Genomic DNA, 19,949 nt, shown 5'->3' with positions numbered 1-19,949 from the left:
TTAGTGTAACTAAGATCTTTTCACCACATCTTACTTTGCTGATTTTATCAGAAGCTTAAAAGCCACTTTCTTCTTGAAACTAACAAAATCTAGTAGCTACTATATTCTGTTTTGGCTTTGCCACTTGAATATGGCATTGCCTGGTACAGCACAGGTTCTTTGGAGATCAGTATGTCTATTCATGCGTCAGGTGGTAACTCAATTCTCCCACACTTTTTACTGGAATACTATGAAAACATTTTGAACATGATATGACATTCTTTGGTCTTCATTTAGCTTGGGTGTATCGTTTATATATTTAGTCCACCTCTTTTCTCTTTACTCTGACATTGCTAAAGTACTTCTACTTGGAGCCAATGTGATCATAAGTGGAAATACAAATACAGGTGACATCAAGTGCCGGTACTTGATTATAAGACAATTCAGAATATGCTTACGCTAAAATCTCTAGGTCTCTAGGTCATAAAACATAAAATTTCAAAATTCTCCTGGAGACCTCTGCCCTGGAAAATACAGCTTTTGATCCCGTGGTCCCCTGTGAATGCATTCCTCCCCGTTACAAGAAGTAGTAAATCCAGCTCGTTCATCTTCAAGTGTGTTCCTAGTGGGCTTGCTGGGGGGAATGTACTGTCCCTCCTTTGCTCCGGGGATGTGCTGTATGCACACCTCGAGGGTTTCATCGCAACGAGCCGGTAAGGCTGTTAATGCCCACCTGACAGATAAAGAAATGGACGTTCATAGAGATGAAATAATTAGCCCAAGGTTGCATCACCAAGAAGAGCCAGCGACCACATTCCAGACCCCGGCTAACTCTGCCAGGAGCACTCTCTCTCCCGCACCCTCCACGGGCGCCCCTACCCGGTCCCCCCTCTTCTGCGTTTCTCAGAGCACTTGCCTGGCCCGCACGGATGCTACAGGAGCCTGCATCCCAAAATGTTACTTCTGCAACAAATCTCCTGTGTGCTTCCGTGAAAGGCGATATTCGGACCCAGAAAAGCTCTCTAACCGCAGAGTCCTTGCACGAGCCCGGGGCTGCCAGCTGCGGTGGCCCCACAGGGCCTCCGGGGGCGGGCGCTCGGGAGCGACGTCGGAGCGGACCAATCCCCGCGGGGGTGCCGGCCAAGGGACCCAGTCGCAGGAAAGCAGGACAGCGACCGCCCAGGCGGCGGGGGACCAGCACCCCCGAGGCCCGTCTCCTGGGCCGGAGGCGATGCTCGGCTGGCGGGGCTGAGTCACCGCGAGCGCAGGCCGGGCCGCGGACCCAGCGACAGCCCGCCGACGGCTCAGGGAGCAGCTGCCCGGCGCGCGGGCCCCGCGGGAGCTCGCCGGGCGGAGCCCGCAGGGCCACGCAGGAGCCGAGCGAGGGCTGCGCGGTGAACTGTCACCGTTGCCACTCTGGACGCGGAAGTGCGCTTTCTTGTTTTGCTTTAAAATCAGGGCTTGCGGTCTCCCGACCTGTGCATCTGGTCGAATTCAGCGGCAGTTCCCCTTCCCATCCCAGCGCGGCGGCGCAGACCCAGCCTCCGTGCGCGCTGCCTGCCCAGGAGGCACCGCGGGCGCAGGGCAGCCCCTGAAAGGAGACAGCCCCCGAGACTGCGGCCCCGCCAACGGTCAGACCCGCGCCTAGCTCGGCAGGAAGACTGTGGCCGTGGGGTGAGTTAAAACAACATACACAAAGCCTTACGATTGGAAGCTGCTTTTTAAAGGCCCCCTTCCTGTCCGCTGTTCACAAGCAGCAAAATCAATAATAAACAATTACGTAATTGTCGTGTCCCCAGAGCAACCTCACTGTTTCCCTTATGAAAACGAGCTGGCAGTATTCAGTGTGGGAGTTGTAGTGTGACCCCTGGATAGCCAAAGTGGTAGACAGCTTATTAAGACTATCTTAAAGAATCATCTCAAGGGCGGGTTGAGTCCTTAAAGGTCCAGCTCTTAAAAATGGTAAGTGCGACAGTCTCAGGTTTACTGCGTACTCTGTTCCTAAGTGAAAGTTATCTTCTTAGGAAGTGCTTACTGCTTTCTGTTCCCTAGTTTGCTTGTTTACTCCACAAAATTCCTCTAACTTCCCCATCATTGAAAATCTAGCCTCTCAGATAAGAGTGCTACTGATTATCTCTCTCCTTTTCTTAATAGAATTTCAGCTACCTACTCAAGCAAGATGAAGATTCCATTTGTGGAACCTGCCATTTGCCTTAGTGTATTTGCTATGACTTTGACTGCTCCACTGACAACACAATATGTGTACAGGAGAATATGGGAGGAAACAGGCAACTACAGCATTGCACCCGATAGCAATGTTTCTGAGTGTGCAAAAAACAAAAGCAGCCCAATTTTCGCATTCCAGGAGGTAAGAAATTAAAGTATTCCTAACATGTATTAAAGAGGGAATGTGCAACAGGATTTTAAAGGAAAGAGGATACTGCACTCCTCATACATTGATCTCTTAAGGGTCACCCTAAAACCCCTAAGTCCCAAACCAAAAGCCTTTATTCAGCTCTCATTCTGTTTGAAGCTTCCTGACACCTTTAATCTGTCTCTTCTACTTAAAACCCCCTTCTTCTTCTGTGACACTGGCTCTTCTCCTTTCTCTCAGAAAATGTCAGGGCAGTCTCATCTCCTCCGTGGCTGTCTCCTTTCTTCTTCCCCACGGAAAGCCTGAAAGTTGGGACGGGGCAGGCTGGAATGGTACTTGGTGGCCAGGGGTGGGGTGAAGCGTGGGTCCTGCCTTTCCCTTGCCCGCTTCCTCCCTACCCGCTTCCGCTTCACGGGCATGACTCCGTTTTCAGTGACCCCAGAAAGCGGCCCATCCCTGAAGACTGTGGGCGCGGCGCCAGGGTCTGTCATGGGGTGAGGGTGGCACTTGTCACCCATCACTCGGTGTTCTCAAGTCAGTGTGACCCCCCAGTGCTGAGGAGCATGTGTGTGAGGACATGGGGGTGGAGAGCACCCACTTGCGCTCTGAGGACACTGAAAATGTTCAGCCAGATACTCCAGAGCCTTTCCTTCCCCACGTCCAGCCTCCTCCCCCAGGAGGCACGTCGCAGGTCTCCATTCCCTTAGGCGGTCTTTAACAGTCTACCAGTGTCCAAGTGCAAAGGAGAGACAGCATCCAGATTGGGAAAATCCCCCCCCCCCACCAATGCCTGAAAAACAACCACACTTGTAAACTTTGAACTCTTCCCCTTGGGAATATTTTGTGATGGCAAAAGAGTGGTGCTGCTTCCCCAGTCAGAAGATGAAAAGAGTCGAAGGGACTCTGAGTCACCTGCACCCACGGAGAAAAGAACAGATTATTTCTGAACAGCCACGCAGATATCAAGGTTCTGGCCTAGAGTGAGGTCATAAAAACAGAAGGGCCGACAAGGGGCTCTCCTCTTGGTTTTGTCTCCCTTTAAGAATGTTTCCTGTTACATGTATATAATCTCCAGGGAGTAAGAAGGTTCCAGAGGTTCCTCAGTTTCTGCATTTGATTCTGTGAGTTCCTTCACCAGCCCCCCGGGAGCAGTGGGAGGGACAGAGGAGAGGACTTGAGTGTCTGGAAAGGTCGGCTGTCCTCACCCTCTAGAGTGACGGGAGACGGGCCTTGGTCCAGCTGCTTTGGTGACCTCTGTAGCTGTGCAGGTGGTGAGTATTGGTCCCGCTCCCTGCCTAACCCAGCTGCTGAAAGCCCCCCACTGCCCAGAGCAGGGGTCTCATCTTGAAGATTTTTGCCAAACTTTTTAATGGATTGACTGCTGTTTCACTGGATTAATGTTCAAGAGAACACACTGCCCTAGATCCCTAGCCTTACAGTCGGCGCGCTAGAGCTACAGGTGCTTTTTCTCAGATTGGGGAACTAGAAACCATCCCACCCACAACTGGGACAGGGCGTGGCGACCCACTCACCACTTGCTCCTTAGGACAGAGGAACACTTCCTTCTGGCCCCTTCCCTGGATCCTGTCCCTGCTCAGCTTCTCAGAGAATATTCTGCCCCCTTTAAATCCAAGAACAAATGTTCCCTGTTCTGTGAGCTTCCATTTAGAGATCTGTGGACTGTTCTTGTAACCCTAAAAATAAGAGATGTCATAGCACAGGGTCAGCCCCTGATAAAATAAATAAATGATTTTCTTTTTCAGCTCAGATTTTTCTTGCCACTCTCCCAAAAGATCAATTGTGTGTAAGAATACAATGTGTTGAACCTCTGTTATACCATTTTTATTTATCCTTCCCACATAACAAATACACATTTACATACGTATTGGTATGCAAGATAGTATTATGAATTTCAAGGTACAAATATAAGAATAATCGGAGCTATTTCGCTTATATTTAACATTTTGAAAGTCTATTTGGATGAAAGTCATATTTTTCAATCCATCTGGGGTTAAGGTATATATAACATACATATTCATATGGATATTGACCTAACCTATCTCTCAAATCTTCAAGTTTTCTGAGCCCTGTGACTATAAGTACAGCTACATACTTCTCTTGGGCGATGAGATTAATCTCTAAAAGGCCTCTTAACAAAGTGGCAAGGCTGTGGAAGGAAACTCTTGGCGAAGGGCAGAGAGTAGGGAATTCTGGGATGTCTACTGACTTTTGTGGAGGAAGGAATTTTTAAGCCTCTTACCGCCCTCTCCTTCCCTTGTAAATGATTGGTTTTGAAGTGTTACACCGGCCATTGTGGCCTATTCTCTTCAGGCGGCTTTCAAGATAGGGACTCTGCCGCTGGAGGGGACAACTTCGGGTTACCCAACAGATCATGAAGTTGTTCTTGCTCAGGAATTTATTTATAAACCTTTTAATAACACAATCCCTGGTCACCAGCAGACAAGGAATACCTTCTGCTCAACTGGAATTAATATATGCATTTTAGCCTGTGAAATTGTGACTTCCTTAAAATTGATCGCACTTCCCTTAGTTTATCCCCGTCTCAGCACCTTGTCATTCTGTTCAATCTTGTATAGGAAATAGCTTTTTTTTTTTTTACTCTGATTTCTCCCATCTACCCTTATATATAACACATAACACATAATTATAATTCTCCAGCGTTTATAATGTTCAAACACAATTTCGTCTGTCTCAACGTTGATTTATGGTTGAAATATGCTTTGAGTTTGTTAAGATCTGAATTTGACAACATGGGTTGCAGATGAGGCAAGTAGTGTGTGTAACAGACTGGGCTGGGATGACAGTAGGAAAAAAGGAGAGGACAGGACTTAGGCGGAGGCGTGGAAATGGGAGGAGGAACCCAAAACTGGAACATCTTGCTGAGGAGTTGATTAAACGATAACTGTTTCATTTATTTGTTTATTCAATAAATATTTACTTGATGGCTTCTATATCTGTAGGAGATACAAAGATGTGCTCAAAAGATCTAACCTAGTAAAAATGAAACAGCACTGACTGTACGAGGGCCCTGTGTGGAGCACCTTATATTGACTTTAATTTTAAGTCTCCTGACAGCCTGCAAGATTGGGACTGTTGACATTCCCTCTGGTCAGATGAAGAAGCTACAGAGATAAGTAATTTGGTCAGGATCACACATAGCACGCAAGTTACACAGGCCTATCTTACTTGATGGTTTGTTCATTTAATCAATCTGTCTATTGAGTACCTACCCTCCCTGGAAGCACTGTTCTTGGAGCTGGTGATACTATGGTGAAGAGGACAAGGTTTCACCCCACCCGGGAGCTTAGGTTGTAGTAGGGAAGTCACACAATGCACAGATCGAATAAAATATAATTTCCTGTCAAGGAGCCGGTGAGTCTCTAAGGAAAAAAACAACAAGGATAAGGGGCTGGAGCGTTGGGTGGGGATTAGTGGGGTTGCTTTGGATTGAGTGATGGTCAGGGAAGGCCCTTCTGAGGAAGTGGCTTTGAACTGAGGAAGTGAGCTGTGCGACGATCAGGCAGAGGGAACAGCAAGTAGCACGGAGGTTTGTGGAACGGCTTGTCGGCCGAGAGGAGTGAGGAAGGGGAGATGAATCAGAGGCGACGTGACGTGGGGTCGCCCCCCGCCGTGGCAAGGAGTTTGCATTTATCCCAGTGTAAGGAAAGCCACTGGGGGTTTGACAGAGGAGTGACACGAGCTGATGTGTGCTGTTAAAGACCACTCTAACTGTGGTGTACAGAACTGACCGTATTGAATCCAGATTCCTCTGACTCCAGAGCTCAAGCTCGTAATCAATACACAAAAAAGTACAGCTGCGGAATGATAACTGTTCTATGAGAAGGTTCAGGAAAAGGAGTGACGACCCCTGTTTGGGAATTTCAGGGAAGTCTAAGTGGGAGCTGACTATGGACTGTGCCTGGAACACAGACCGTATTTGCGGGGTGAGTGGGGATAACGCTGAAGATGAGATCAGGCCACGTCTCGGGGGCCTTAAGTACCAGGCTAAGGAGTATGGACTTTCCCAGCAGGTGAGAGACATGCCGATAGTGTGCTGTGGTGCTATGCAACATGTGCCCAGCAGTAGTGTCTGTGATCTGCAAAGTGGTAAGGCTGACATTATATTCTGAATTGAATGAAGAGACCAGTGAGATGCCAGGGTGGTCCAGGTGAAAACCAGTGGGAGTTGTCATTCAAGTGGCAACTATGGGACCATCAAGAAGGTAAAGTGAGAAACTTTAGGGGAACAGGATAGATTGTGTTGGGGGGGCATGGACGAAGGGAAAGGCTAGAAGCAAAGATGACTGAAGTTTTGGGTCTGAGTGACCAGAACATTTCCTGGCAACATGGAATGGCCTGAATTATATAAATATATAAAAATAAAAATAGGCTCACTATTTTAAAAAACCATTAATTCAGTATCTGATAGTTTTGTGGTTCATCGTATTTTTGTGATATTTTTGTGGTTTTTAGGGTGCTTTCTAAATATTACATGAATAAATCTTTTTTAAAATGAGTTTAGTAATCCCCGTTATAAAAACGGCACATATCCTTTAATATAAAGTCTGGAAAATACAGAGAAGTGGCGAAAAGAAAATGCTTTTAAATCACCCCAAGTTCTTCCCATCAAATACCTAGTGTAACGATTGTTACATCTGCCAATCCACGTGTACGTAGTTGTTTTGGTCCTCAGGCAAGTTGAGTTTAGCTCACTCCTTAGTTCATGGCACGCTACCATCTTTAGTCAATACAAAGCTCCTCTTTGAGTTTTATCTTAATTTTTAGTAAATAAAGGAGTATTTGTGGAGACACGTAAAAAGGACAACTGAGCTCTAAATAAAGGTCTATCAGATACGATGTTTACATGTGATATTCATTCCCCTTTAGAGTAGAAGGAAAGGTGTATCATGGGAAAGGGTACCGTTCTTCCTTTAGAACAGTGGTCATGATCTCTTAGTGCTAACTGTTCACGGAAGAAAGAGAAGTCATTACATGACCAGTCCCCGAGGCCTTGGGTTCTGTGGATCCTCTATAGAAGTCAGACATACACCAATACACACACTTTTATTTTTATGGATTAATGTCTCCACTGTGGTACTTGAATATTGTGACTGAGCATTGATGATTGTATCACCTCTTGATATTTGCTTTGTGAACTGGATGAAGAGTTAAGCTATATCAAACCCATGCACTAGAGATTCCCCATCCCTGACCTACTGGCAGTATCAAGAAAAAGTATGTACCAGGGTATTTTTAGGCATATTGTATAAGCCTCTGTAAACACTTTGTCTTCTTTTTATTTCTTTGCAGGAAGTTCAGAAAAAAGTGTCTCTTTTTAACCTGCAGATGGACATAAGTGGGTTAATTCCTGGTCTCGTGTCTACATTCATGCTTCTGTCTCATAGTGACCACGGAGGACGAAAATTCCCTTTGATCTTGTCTTCTTTTGGTGCTCTTGCAAACAGTGCTTGGCTCTGTTTGCTTTCCTATTTTGCCTTTCCAATCCAGCTTTTGATTGCATCTACCTTTTTGGGTGCACTTTGTGGCAATTACACCACACTTCTGGGAGCCTCTTTTGCCTACATAGTTGATCAATGTAAAGAAAAGAAACAAAGAACAATTCGAATAGCTATAATTGACTTCCTGCTTGGAATTGTCACTGGATTAACAGGATTGTCTTCTGGCTATTTTATTAGAGAACTAGGTTTTGTGTGGTCGTTTTCAATTGCTACTACGGCTCTTACTGTTAACTTGATTTATATTTTATTCTTTCTTGAGGATTCAGTGAAAGAGCCTTCATCTCAGAATGTTTCTGTATCATGGACTGAAGGCTTTAAAAACTTATTTTACCGAACTTACATGCTTTTTAAAAATAATTCTGGTGAGCAACGATCTTTGCTCTGCTTGTTGCTTTTTACAATGATCACTTATTTTTTCGTGACAATTGGCATTTCCCCCATTTTTATCCTTTATGAATTGGATTCACCGCTCTGCTGGGATGAAGTTTTAATAGGTTATGGATCAGCTTTGGGTAGTGTCTCTTTTTTCAGCAGTTTCCTAGGAATATGGCTTTTTTCTTACTGTATGGACGATATTCACATGGCCTTCATTGGAATCTTTACCACCATGGTGGGAATGGCTATGACTGCTTTTGCCAGAACAACATTGATGATGTTTTTAGGTAAGTGACAAGTGGAGCCCAGAACTGTGTATTGATGTTTACATAAAACGAATTTAGTCTCTTGGGTGAGAAACTTTAATATAAAATTCTCTATTTAATGCATTTTAGTTCAAGTAAAGGTTATTTGTTTAAAGCTAGTTTGCCAAAAGCTGAAAGCCAACTGACTTTAAAGAAAAAAAAAAAGTTGAATAACCACAATTTTCCAAATTTGCCAAAAAATTGTTTTGAGGAACATTCTTCTTATGAATCAGTCCTTCAAAATAGCATTCACCAACTTGAATATTTCTTAAAATAATGCTAAGAAGGCTACAATTTTAAGACAACTGTGTAAAGTATACTCGAAAGATACATTAAAGAAATTCATTGAATATATTCAAGAAGATTTTGCCAATTGATCTTTCAGCAAATTGGTCATTTCATGAATTGGCTTTTGATGAATCACTTTCTGGCAAATAGGACTGCTTCCTTAACTAGGGCTTGAGTGAGATACTGTGTTTGAAAGGGTTAAAGGATCTGTTAAAGTGGGACCTCAAGAAAGATCCAATTTAGTCTTTTTCTACAAAGGCAGTGTTAACCTCTTGCTACCTTGCAGGGAAGCAGGGTGACCAAACAGAATTGGGCTTAATTTCCATCTACAGCACTAGGTGACCTTGGGCAAGTTACTGAACTACTCTGAGCCCTTGTTTTTTCATCTATAAAATGGGCATAGCGGTACCTAATTCAGAGGGTTATAACGAATATTAGAAGAGATAACTGTAAATCACTTAGCGCAATGCCGAGGGTTCAGTAAATGCCAGTTCTCCCTCCATGTTTCCCTTGGAGTTGCCAACGCCAAGTAAGTTAATATATGTGAAAACATGTTGAAAACTTTAAAGCGGTCTGCAAATGTAATATCTTACCATTTTGTCATATAACTAAAAATGCTACTATTAAGGGTCATAATTTAAGAGCAGAGGCAATTTGTGTTCGTGAAATTATTCAGCCACAAAGATGAACAAGCAAGAAGATAAGGAACCAATTTACCAATAAGTAGATCAATATAATAAAAGAATTTTAACGATGAGAATGCCAAGTCTGAAAGAGCAAAAACAGAAAACAAAAAATTTATTAATAGTCGCAACCTGCTAAACATGACGTTACTCTAGAAACTAGGGAAACAGATCAATTTCAAGTGGCAGATTATGTAGATCTGGACCTGTAACTTCCATGAACTCTTGTTCTCTGCACTAGAATAAGAATTTAAGAGTAAACTTAAACTTGAGAGTAATCTTAAACTGACCTGTCTATAGTCTATCTTAATTCATTAAACAGAATTCTACCATTAATTAATTCAGCCGTTAGATGCAGAGTTAAGATGCTTATAGAAAATGAAGTATTTAGAGATTAAGTGTTCCAGCTTTAAAACAGACCCTTGGTTTTCTGATTCAGCCAGTAATTTCCGACTATTCCTCTCACAGTCAGGCTGCCATTCCTTTTCACTGTTGTGCCACTCTCTGTTCTACGGTCCATGATATCAAAAGTGGTTCGTTCTACTGAACAAGGTGAGTTTAATTTGCTTAAGGAATAGAATGAATCTATGATCTGTACCAACTCATATCTGTGTACAATCAGTTTTGATTCTTCAGGATATTCTACAACCCTTTTTCTGCACAGAACTCCTTTTGAATTGGTAAGGTCTGTGTTAGGAAGAGCTTATATTCAAGCAAGGGAGCCCCTGCCCGGGGCCTGGTGCTTTAGAGGGCTTTCTCTGGAGCTGCCCCGCCCCAAGGGGAGAGGAGACCTCAGGGCCAGGCGATATGCCCCCTGGGAGCCCACAACACTCCCACCTTCTAGGCTACACTCTGGGTACGTGGGTCCCCATAACTCCCAGCTGAACAGCACATATCCAGTGAATGCCTTGATGATCTTCTTCCTCAGACCCATTCCCCTGAGGGTAGACTGTGACCCCAGTGTGCTCTCCTATACACCAAAGGGGTAGCCAAAGGGTGACTCTTTACAGGAGGGTCTGGCCCAACCTTGGAATTGCAGGGCGGGATGTCTACACCCACGTGTCAGTGACCCTTTCTGAGCAGAACAAGAGGTAGAATATAATGTGTGTGGCTGCAGCCTGCAGGCTGGGGGCTGGGGGGTGAGGGCCAGCTCTCCCAGGGCTGTCATGTTCCACATGGAACTCTAAAACGTCAGAATTCTAAGTTTGTGTCTGACCTCCAATCATTAGGAAGGTATTTTCTCAGAGTAGGGAGACAGAACATATCTTAGTTAACAGTCTGTTAGTCAGAATTATAACTTTTTTTTTTTTTTGGCTGCGCCACACGTCTTACAAGATATCAGTTCCCCAACCAGGGATTGAACCCAGGCCACATCAGTGAAGGCCCAGAATCCTAACCACTAGGCCACCAGGGAACTCCCAGAATTATAACTTTTAAATACTTAGAACTTGTAGGCCTCTAATTGTATTCTTACGCTGGATCCCACAAATGTTAGAGCTGGGCCTGAGTCAGAGTCCTAGAAAAAACAGCATCCCACTCAGCTGATTCAATCAAGAGACTTCAGGGAAGGGCAGCACAGAGGAGAGGATGGCCCAAGGAGGGAGGGAGCAGAGAAGAAACTGCACAGCCTTCTCCTCCTGGACCCCACTGACCAAGTCCAAGGAAGTCCAAGTCATAATATCTGTGGGGTCAGCCTCCCAAGCACAGAGCAGGGCACAGAAGATCAAACAGCTGAAGGGGAGGGCAGAGAAAAACCAGTACAGAAGGAAAACAAAAATTAAATCTCTAGTTAGAACTGGGTACTTGTTAGATACTAGGCATATGTGGTTGATCTCCTTTTCCTTTATCATACGAATATTATGAGACCTTGGAGCTTTCTTTTGTTCCATGTCTTAGCCTGGTGCAAATGTTCATATCAATTGTTTATGAATAATTCATAATTATGCTATTGTACTTATGGCACTTTAGTCAACACTGGAGAAGACTGCATAATTCAATAAGGTTGAAAATACATTTCTGGATTCTTTTCCACTCATAAGATGTAGCTATATATTCACACAGCTGTTTATAGATTGTGTGATGAGGATTAATTGGAAAACCACTTAGGAATATAAAAACTGCAGTATGTAAAAACCTACCTGCTTCCTTGAATTATGCAGTGGTTTCTTAGATATGACACCAAAAGCACAACAAAAAAAGAAAAAAATAGATAAATTAGACTTAATCAAAATTAAAAACTTTTATGCTTCAAAGGACACCATCAAGAAAGTGAAGGGGCTTCCCTGGTGGCGCAGTGGTTAGGAATCCGCCTGCCAATGCAGGGGACACGGGTTCGTGCCCTGGTCCGGGAGGATCCCACATGCCGCGGAGCGGCTAGGCCCGTAAGCCACAACTACTGAGCCTGCGCGTCTGGAGCCTGTGCTCCGCAACAGGAGAGGCCGCGACAGTGAGAGGGCCGCGCACCGCGATGAAGAGTGGCCCCCGCTCACCACAACTGGAGAAAGCCCTTGCACAGAAACGAAGACCCAACACAGCCAAAAATGAATAAATAAATAAATTTATTTAAAAAAAAAAAAAGTGAAAAGACAGCCCACTGAATGGGAGACTATATTTGCAAATCATACATCTGATAAAGAACTTGTATCCAAAATATATAAAAACTATTAAAACTCAGCAATAAAAAGACAACCCAATTAAAAAATGGGCAAAGGATTTGAATTGACATCTCCCCAAAGAAGATGTACAAATGGCCAACAGACACATGAAAAAATGCTCAACATCATTAGCCATCAGGGAAATGCAAATGAAAACCACAATGAGATTCACTAGGATGGCCAAGATGAAAAAGACAGACCATGAGAAGTGTTGATGAGGATGTGGAGAAATTGGAACCCTCATACACTGCTGGTGGGAATGTAAAATGATGCAGCCATTTTACAAAACAGTTTGGTACTTCCTCATAAAGTTAAACAGAGGTACCTTATGACTCAGCAATTCCATTCCTAGGTATATACCGAAGAGAAATGAAAACATATGTCCACACATAATCTTGTACACACATGTTCACAGCAGCATTATCTGTAATAGTCAAGAAGCAAAAACAACGCAAATGTCCATGAACTGATGAGTAAACAAAATGAGGTGTGTCTGTCCAACGGAATATAATTTCACAATAAAAAGAAATGAAGTAATGATAAGTTGTGCTGCTCAGGGAAGTTCAGCAACAAGCTAGAGCTACTTCATGAGATGGTCGTTTATGTCAGAACACAGCACGGCCTGACCGAGTTCCCAACAAGAAAGAACTCAAGCGGCTGCATGATAGGATTAGCACCATACCACTGTATACCATCCTGGCTGTAGCAAGGGATCAGAAATAAAATGAAACAATAACGTAGATACATAACTAGGAGAACTTCTTTCCAATTAAACTAACTTCCTGTATTGTCATAAATCATAGAGGCAGTAAGTGCATATGCTACTTGATGACTGGTAATTGCCCTGGAATGAAGCTTTTATTCATTCATTTGACAAATCTATATTAAATGTCTACCAGGTGCCAGCACAGCTACGCTCTGGGGACACAGCAGTGAAAAAAGCAGATGTGCCCTTGACATTGACAGAACTTTCATTTTGGTCAAAAGAAGACACATCTCTGATAACCCAGCATTCTGCAGAGACATGTTTGTTTTATGAACATGTGTCCTGTTGTTCAATGAAGACTTTGAAGCAATGTATGAGAATATGTATAATAGAGTGAAAGTTTAAATAGATAAAAATCAATACACAGTCTAAAAGACCAAGACCATGGGGAAAGTTAGAGTCTAGACATGTAAAGTATAACCTAGCTATGAAAGGTGATCCTCAAGCTTGCCCTTTTCCTTCCTATCAGTCCAATCAAACATAATTATTTATAGGATTTGCACTGTCTGTAAGAAAAATATATTACAATTTATCATGGAAAAGTAAACTCGGCGAAGTAGGGAACAAGCAATGGCTTAAGAAGAGTCTGCAGAAACTACATAGGAACTTATGCCACGGAAGCCACAGAGAGCTGAGACAGCCACATTTGTAGGGATGCAGAATTTGACAAAGAGGAAAAAAAGCACATCAAGATGACCAGCTGTCTTTCGGAAGTTTCACTCTTCAGTCAGTATGGTCCTGGATTCCAGACTGAACTCAAAACTGGTAGAAAAATGACCATTTCTCTGATTGTGAGCTTGGGCCGACCATGCAGCCATTTCAGGCTTCTTGAGCAACGCTCCAGGGCCTGCCCTTTCCCACACTTGGCCTGTGGCAAGCGGGAAGGACAGCAGAGTCCCCTCAGAGGGGAGCCAGTTGTAAGCAGGTAAGACAGAAAAATACGTTGTAAAGAATCACTCAGTGTCAGACTGTGGCATAACCTTCACTAGAGCACCGGGCAGTTATGTAGTTACTTGATGAGTCACACAGGAATCTTGTGTGACTGAACTTTTTGTTACTCTGGAGGAAGAGATCAAATTCAAATTGCAGAATGTATGGTAAGAAGATTCTCTCTCCCACCTTGCCCGTCACTCTTGCCAGATCTGACCTTTCCGAGGGCCGGTGGGTGGGACGTTGCTCGCTGGAAGCCATCCTGCCCCTGCAGGTGTGTCCCAGATTAGCAGCAGGGACTGAGAGTGGGAGGTGGCACCGTGGACCTCAGGGGCAGGTGGGGCTGTGTCTTAGGCTGTAGCAGGGACGGGAGACGTGGCAGATTGCACACGCCTCAGCTTGCAGTGCCTTTTAGCTTTGCCGCACGGACCCTGGGAGGACTGATTCCAGCGCCTCTCACATCAGGTCCAGGGAGAACTCCTGAGCTCAGTTTCTTCACCCACAAAACGGGTGACTGCCTTCTCAGGGATTTTGAGGGAGTAGCTTTCCTTCACCAAGCAGTGCCCCCAAGCTTGCACTTTTCACTGAGTAGCCGTTTTCTGCATTATTTTTGTTTGTTGTTTTGTAACTCAGCCTTTTCTCTCTCTCCCTCCACACCCTGACCCCAAACAGGCACCATGTTCGCTTGTCTCGCTTTCTTAGAAACACTTGGCGGAATCACTGCAGTTTCTACTTTCAACGGAATTTATTCAGCCACCGTTGCTTGGTACAAAGGCTTCGTCTTTCTGCTCTCCGCTGTTTTATTACTAATTCCAGCCATCAGTCTATGGTATGTCATTACTTTTTATCCTTTTATCAAAGGATAGATGGATTGAGTGAATTCCCTGACCTCACCAGTACAATTACATAGATCTGTTGAAGTTTTGCCTCGGAATGTACTTTTCTCAAGAACTTTTAGACATGAAGACATCTGTCAATAATTTTGGAGACTTAGAAAGAAAGAGACAGTGGCGTGGCCAACCAGGACTAGGAGAAAGAAACACTGGGTTAGACAGAGACTCTGAGAAGTTACCCTCTTATCTTTAACTATGAACAACTGATGAATTTAGTGCCTAAGAATATATATGTATATTCAGTACATACATATTCATATGTATATTCAATACACATATATTCTATGAATATGTATATACATACATATACAAACAATGATTTCCTACAGTATAATATCCCCTGAAGGTCAAAGATTACTCTAAGAAGATATACTTTAATACAGATTCTTGGGTAAATGACAAGAGCAGATAGCATACACTGGATATTAAGAATTCTCTTTCCTTTACAGAGAGTTGGCTTATCTGATGATTTCCTTTTCAAATGTAAATATCCAACTAAATACAAACTACAAAATTCTATTTGTGAATAGGACATAGAATAAAAAGACCAGAGGCATAAACTTACAAGAAATATGTATTCTCCCTCTCCCTTTCAATGGACAAAAAGTGTAAGCCAACTAGATAAGTGGTTGTGAAAACGCACAAGCAAATATATTTGACACATTCTCTGGGGCCCAAGCATTGAGCTAAGAGCTCATTAACCTGCCTCTGCTGGGCTTGCCCATTTCACACGGCTGCCCCAGAGCAGGGTGATGGGGATGGGTAGAAGGTGGGGCACAGGGTCTGGAATCTGCCTTCCCCTAAGCACTGTGGGCTGTGGCTGCGAGGGAGGGAGAACAGAGTCTATCCACACAGGCTTTAAACTCTGCCATGGCTGTGAACTCCTTAAAGGGCTGGCCTGCGTCTTATTCAGAGTAGGACCTCGGTACATACTGTCTCAGTGGGTTGCTGATACCTAGATCTGTGTTAGATGGACTACAATAGTATTTACAGTTCCTCTGTAACTGTGATGAAAAGCTATTTTTACCAGGTATCTTTTTAAAAGGAGACTATCACCTATTGAATTGGCAAAATTAAAACTCCATGCTTTGCTAGTGAGCACATGATGAGACCATCAACCTTATACTTTGCTGGGAGTAGTGTTATTCGGCATTATCATTTTTGGAAAGCAATTCATGAACATGTATCAAAAGTTTCCCCAAAAAATTCATGGTATTTGAACCAGTGATCCCATTTAGAATTCTATCCTGAGGAAATGATCAGAAATGTCAAAAATTTATATATAAAGAAGTTCATTATGGCAAAAAATATTTTAATGACCAAAATGGCCAACAGGAAATGGTTAAGTAAATGATGGTGCATCCGTATCAAGAAAAATGACTTTAATAAGAACTGCATTACATGGAAAGTGGAATAATGGGTCATTTTAATTTTATTCTTCATATATTTATAAATATTCTGTTATGAACACATATAACTTTTATAACTGGAAAAATCAGTGCAGCGAGATTAAAGGTCATTATTCTTTTAATAATGCATCTAGTGTAAATGTAGTTGGTCTTCTGAGATTTTTTTTTTAAATCTGTTCAATATTTTTAAAATTAAAATTACATGCTGTTTTCATTATTTCCTGATGTCTTCTATCCTAGCTTCAGTTATAGGTATTAAACATGAACTTCAGTAATAGCTTTAGTTACAACTATTTTATGTGGACTGTGCAGAGAAGACAGTGGGACAGATGGACATTTTAGGGATCTGGAAAGGGAAGAACTCGTGTAGATTTTTTTATTTTCAGAAAGCTATGCATAACAAGCCTGTTACATTCAAAATACCAGTATCCTCCTTCTTTGTATAATTTATTAAAAGCCATGTAACCAGGGAAAAGATGGAATACAGATTATTTATGTATTGCCTTAATCGATGTCTTATTTGCTTTGGCAGTGCTGTCAAGTGCATCAGCAGGAATGCGGGAAGCTATGTCCTTCTTATACAAGAAGAATCCAGCGAAGACACTTCAGACAGATGATTAATTGTGATTAAAAAAAAATCCAAATGCTCATATCATATACTCTTGACTTCTGAAGGATGTAACTAGCTCCACAATCAGTACTTCATGAATAATCAATGCTGCAAGTCCTTTCTTCTAAACAGTCAGAGAAACAGTTGCTGCTCTAGCTTCTTACAGCATCATGCACTTCGAGCACTTTATGAAGATCATGTGACATATTTCCAGTAGGTAAAAGAACAAATCTCAAGACACCTCCCACTTTGGGATTTACAAAAGAAACTGAAACTTATCGGTATAAAATGGGACTAAGAACTCTGATACAATCCAAAGCAACCATCTCCCTGATATACTCCAGTCTCTCACATTAAGACCAGGAAGAACTCTTTGTTTGCCTCAGTTTCTTCATCTGCAAAATGAGTTTTTGACCCCTCTCAAAGATTTTGAAGGCATAACTGTTGAAAATTATGAGTCAGTCGCTTATAGGAAAATGATAGAAGTTTCAAGTATTCATAATATAATTTTCTTCTACTTGGGTAATGCTTTGTTTTATAGAGCCCATCAAGGTGTTAGTGATAGTCAAAGCTCTCAGTAGCTGCAGTATCCTTCAAAGGGAAGCACTTTAATGAATACGTTTTCACTTTTCCTAATATGTCTCATCAGTGACAGGCATGATAATATTTCCGTAAGTAACACAGGGGTGACTGAAAAAAAGATTACAAATAGTTCCTAAAGAAATGTAAAAACTGAGTAAACAGGCAATCATGATGTAAAGTAACTAGTATTTATAGAGTCAATATTCATTCCTTCTTTCTGTCAAAGGGTATCCATCTCTTACTGCCTTATACTCATCCTGGGACCACCATGGTCCCTGAAAACACCGCACCCTCTCCTGCCTCCTGTCTGCACACAGGGTTCCATTGGGCCTTCTTCCCTCCCTACGTTGAAGCTTTTAAGTTTCAGCCAAGGCATAGCTTCCGCTTCCTCCGTGTCCCTTCCGGACATTTCTACCCTCACCTCCCGCCCACCTCCACCCCCCACCCCTGTCCCTGCAGGGCTCCCACAGCTCTCTGGGTACTGCCATCCAAGCATTTTCCCTTGTCTTGTAATGTTTGTTCCCCTACTTGACAATGAGCACCTTGAGGACAGGGACAATCTTTGATTCCTCATTATATCCACAATAAAATTTGAACTAAATGAACACAGAGTTCTGTTTTCACTTGTAAAAATCATTTAAAGCTATATATTTAATGCATTATGAGAGTAACCACTGATACCATGCCATAGTCATTAAGCCAGCCTTGCAAATAAATTGAAAAATATGTAGCCCATATGCATTTATGGTTTATGGTATTTTCACAGGTCCTTCAATATCTCCCATTTTCTAAGTTTCCATATATAATAACACAAATGTCTTGAAGTACACCTAGCTGATTAACTCCTTTGTAATCTCTTGAAAGTAGGTAGAGTCTTCTGTTTCATAGCATTGTTTACAGCTTTTTTCTGTAAGGTAATCAATGATTGCTTGACCAGCAAATAGCACTCATAATTTAAAATACTAGAAATTCTTTTCTCCAAGACCATTCCTTTTAGGTTTAGCTAATGTCTTCTGGGCTATTCTCAGATTGATTGATTGATTGATTTTTGTTTTACTTCCTGTTCAATGCTCTTCCCAGAACAAAAGAAAAAGTACTTTATGGTTTACAAAATACTATGTCAAGTTATTTTATCCTCTTAATAACCCTGCAAAGTAGACCTTCCTTTTTCCCATTTTATGGACAAGGAAGGCAAGTCTCAGGCTTCACCTGACCATGGTTATTCAGCTACCACTAAGCAACAGTATTATACACAGATGGATTTGGCACTGCTGAGGTTCTTCACAGAAGGGTGTGACAGATTATAAATCCAATATTCAGAATTGTATCAAGGAGAGTATAAAGTGCCCCCCCAAACACATTAGCACTACCAGTACTCAACTAACTGCCCGTAAGATTGACTTTTTTGAGGTTAGATAAGGTCTATAACAAAGTCCCTTCCAGCTCAACCTTCCCTGATTTTACACATTCCACCTGAACTGAAGAGAACACACATGGGAATGTTTAATACAGTGGGAGGATTAACAGATAATCTGTCAGTCGAGCAAAGACCATTTGCGATGCAGTAAGTGTATCAGAGGACTGGACTGGGGTAGCCCAGGGTAAGAGCACAGCATGGATGGGTTTAGCCATCTCCAAAGAGTCTGTCCTAAGAGATAGTAAATGGGATGCCGGGAGCCTAGAGAAGCATGCAAGCTGATGGGGGTATTTAGCCAAGACATGGGGTGGCAGGGGTGGAGGGGAAGCTATTATCTAACCTCCTGTAATGTGACCTAATTATCTAATTATCTGAACAAAGAATATTAATGGATGACTTGTTTTTATGGCGTCTATATAAAGAGGAACCAAAAGGAAAAACATGTTCCTTTCATCTAGGACTGTACAAGGGTGGTTAGATATACCGTATCCAACAGAACTAAATATTTTCATCACTCGGGAGGGTGTATTTCCGTTTCTATGAGGCCGGACCATTCAGCAGGACCCTCCATAGCCTCACCGCACAACTCAGGAACCCCTTTTCCCCACCCCTATGCTCACTGAATAATCCTCTGGTCACTCACTCAGTATCCAAAAATCTCGCTAATAACAATACGGTGCCCTGAGTTCAGTCTTTCTTAAAGAAATGTCTGTCTATCAGGACCACCTGAGGAATTTTTTAAAACTCTCTGGAGATTCTAATTCAGCTGGTCTGGAGTGGGGTCTTTTTTTTTTTTTTAATTTTTTTGCAATTTTATTTATTTATTTATTTTCAAACTTATTTATTTACTTATTTTTGGCTGCGTTGGGTCTCTGTTGCTGCGCACTGGCTTTCTCTAGATTCGGGGAGTGGGGGCTGCTCTTTGTTGCAGTGCGCGGGCTTCTCATTGTGGTGGCTTCTCTTGTTGCGGAGCATGGGCTCTAGGCGTGCGGGCTTCAGTAGTTGTGGCACTCGGGCTCAGTAGTTGTGGCTCACAGGCTCTAGAGTGCAGGCTCAGTAGTTGTGGCACACGGGCTTATTTGCTCCGCGGCATGTGGGATCTTCCCGGACCAGGGCTCGAACCCATGTCCTCTGCACTGGCAGG

At 42.9% G+C, this 19,949-nt stretch overlaps 1 protein-coding gene across 2 annotated transcripts; it reads left to right on the top strand.

Annotated features, from left to right (window-relative positions):
- The first annotated feature begins 1,168 nt into the window (after positions 1-1,168).
- SLC46A3 (solute carrier family 46 member 3) lies at positions 1,169-17,989 on the top strand. 2 transcript variants are annotated; one of them, XM_059903045.1, is made up of 6 exons: positions 1,169-1,653; positions 2,134-2,347; positions 7,685-8,555; positions 10,013-10,096; positions 14,567-14,723; positions 16,729-17,989. In XM_059903045.1, exons 2-6 carry the CDS (start codon positions 2,159-2,161, stop codon positions 16,811-16,813), a joined length of 1,386 nt encoding a protein of 461 aa, XP_059759028.1. In that variant the 5' UTR covers positions 1,169-1,653; positions 2,134-2,158; the 3' UTR covers positions 16,814-17,989. The 2 variants fall into 2 exon arrangements, with proteins under 2 accessions (XP_059759028.1, XP_059759029.1); XM_059903046.1 differs by lacking the exons at positions 1,169-1,653; positions 2,134-2,347 and adding an exon at positions 2,698-3,624.
- The last annotated feature ends 1,960 nt before the right edge of the window (positions 17,990-19,949 follow it).

Source organism: Balaenoptera ricei, chromosome 18 (assembly GCF_028023285.1).
Source record: "Balaenoptera ricei isolate mBalRic1 chromosome 18, mBalRic1.hap2, whole genome shotgun sequence".
Classification (NCBI taxonomy): Eukaryota; Metazoa; Chordata; class Mammalia; order Artiodactyla; family Balaenopteridae; genus Balaenoptera; species Balaenoptera ricei.
The sequence above is the reverse complement of the archived record's forward strand: the minus strand, read 5'-3'. Positions and strand labels throughout refer to the sequence as shown.

What these genes read in the sequence shown, in the direction of transcription:
- SLC46A3 (XM_059903045.1), top strand. Translation starts at nt 2,159, where the DNA reads ATGAAGATTCCATTTGTGGAACCTGCCATTTGCCTTAGTGTATTTGCT. An exon ending in AACATTGATGATGTTTTTAG is followed by an intron (nt 8,556 to 10,012) that starts GTAAGTGACAAG and finishes TTCCTCTCACAG; the next exon opens with TCAGGCTGCCATTCCTTTTC. An exon ending in ATTCCAGCCATCAGTCTATG is followed by an intron (nt 14,724 to 16,728) that starts GTATGTCATTAC and finishes TTGCTTTGGCAG; the next exon opens with TGCTGTCAAGTGCATCAGCA.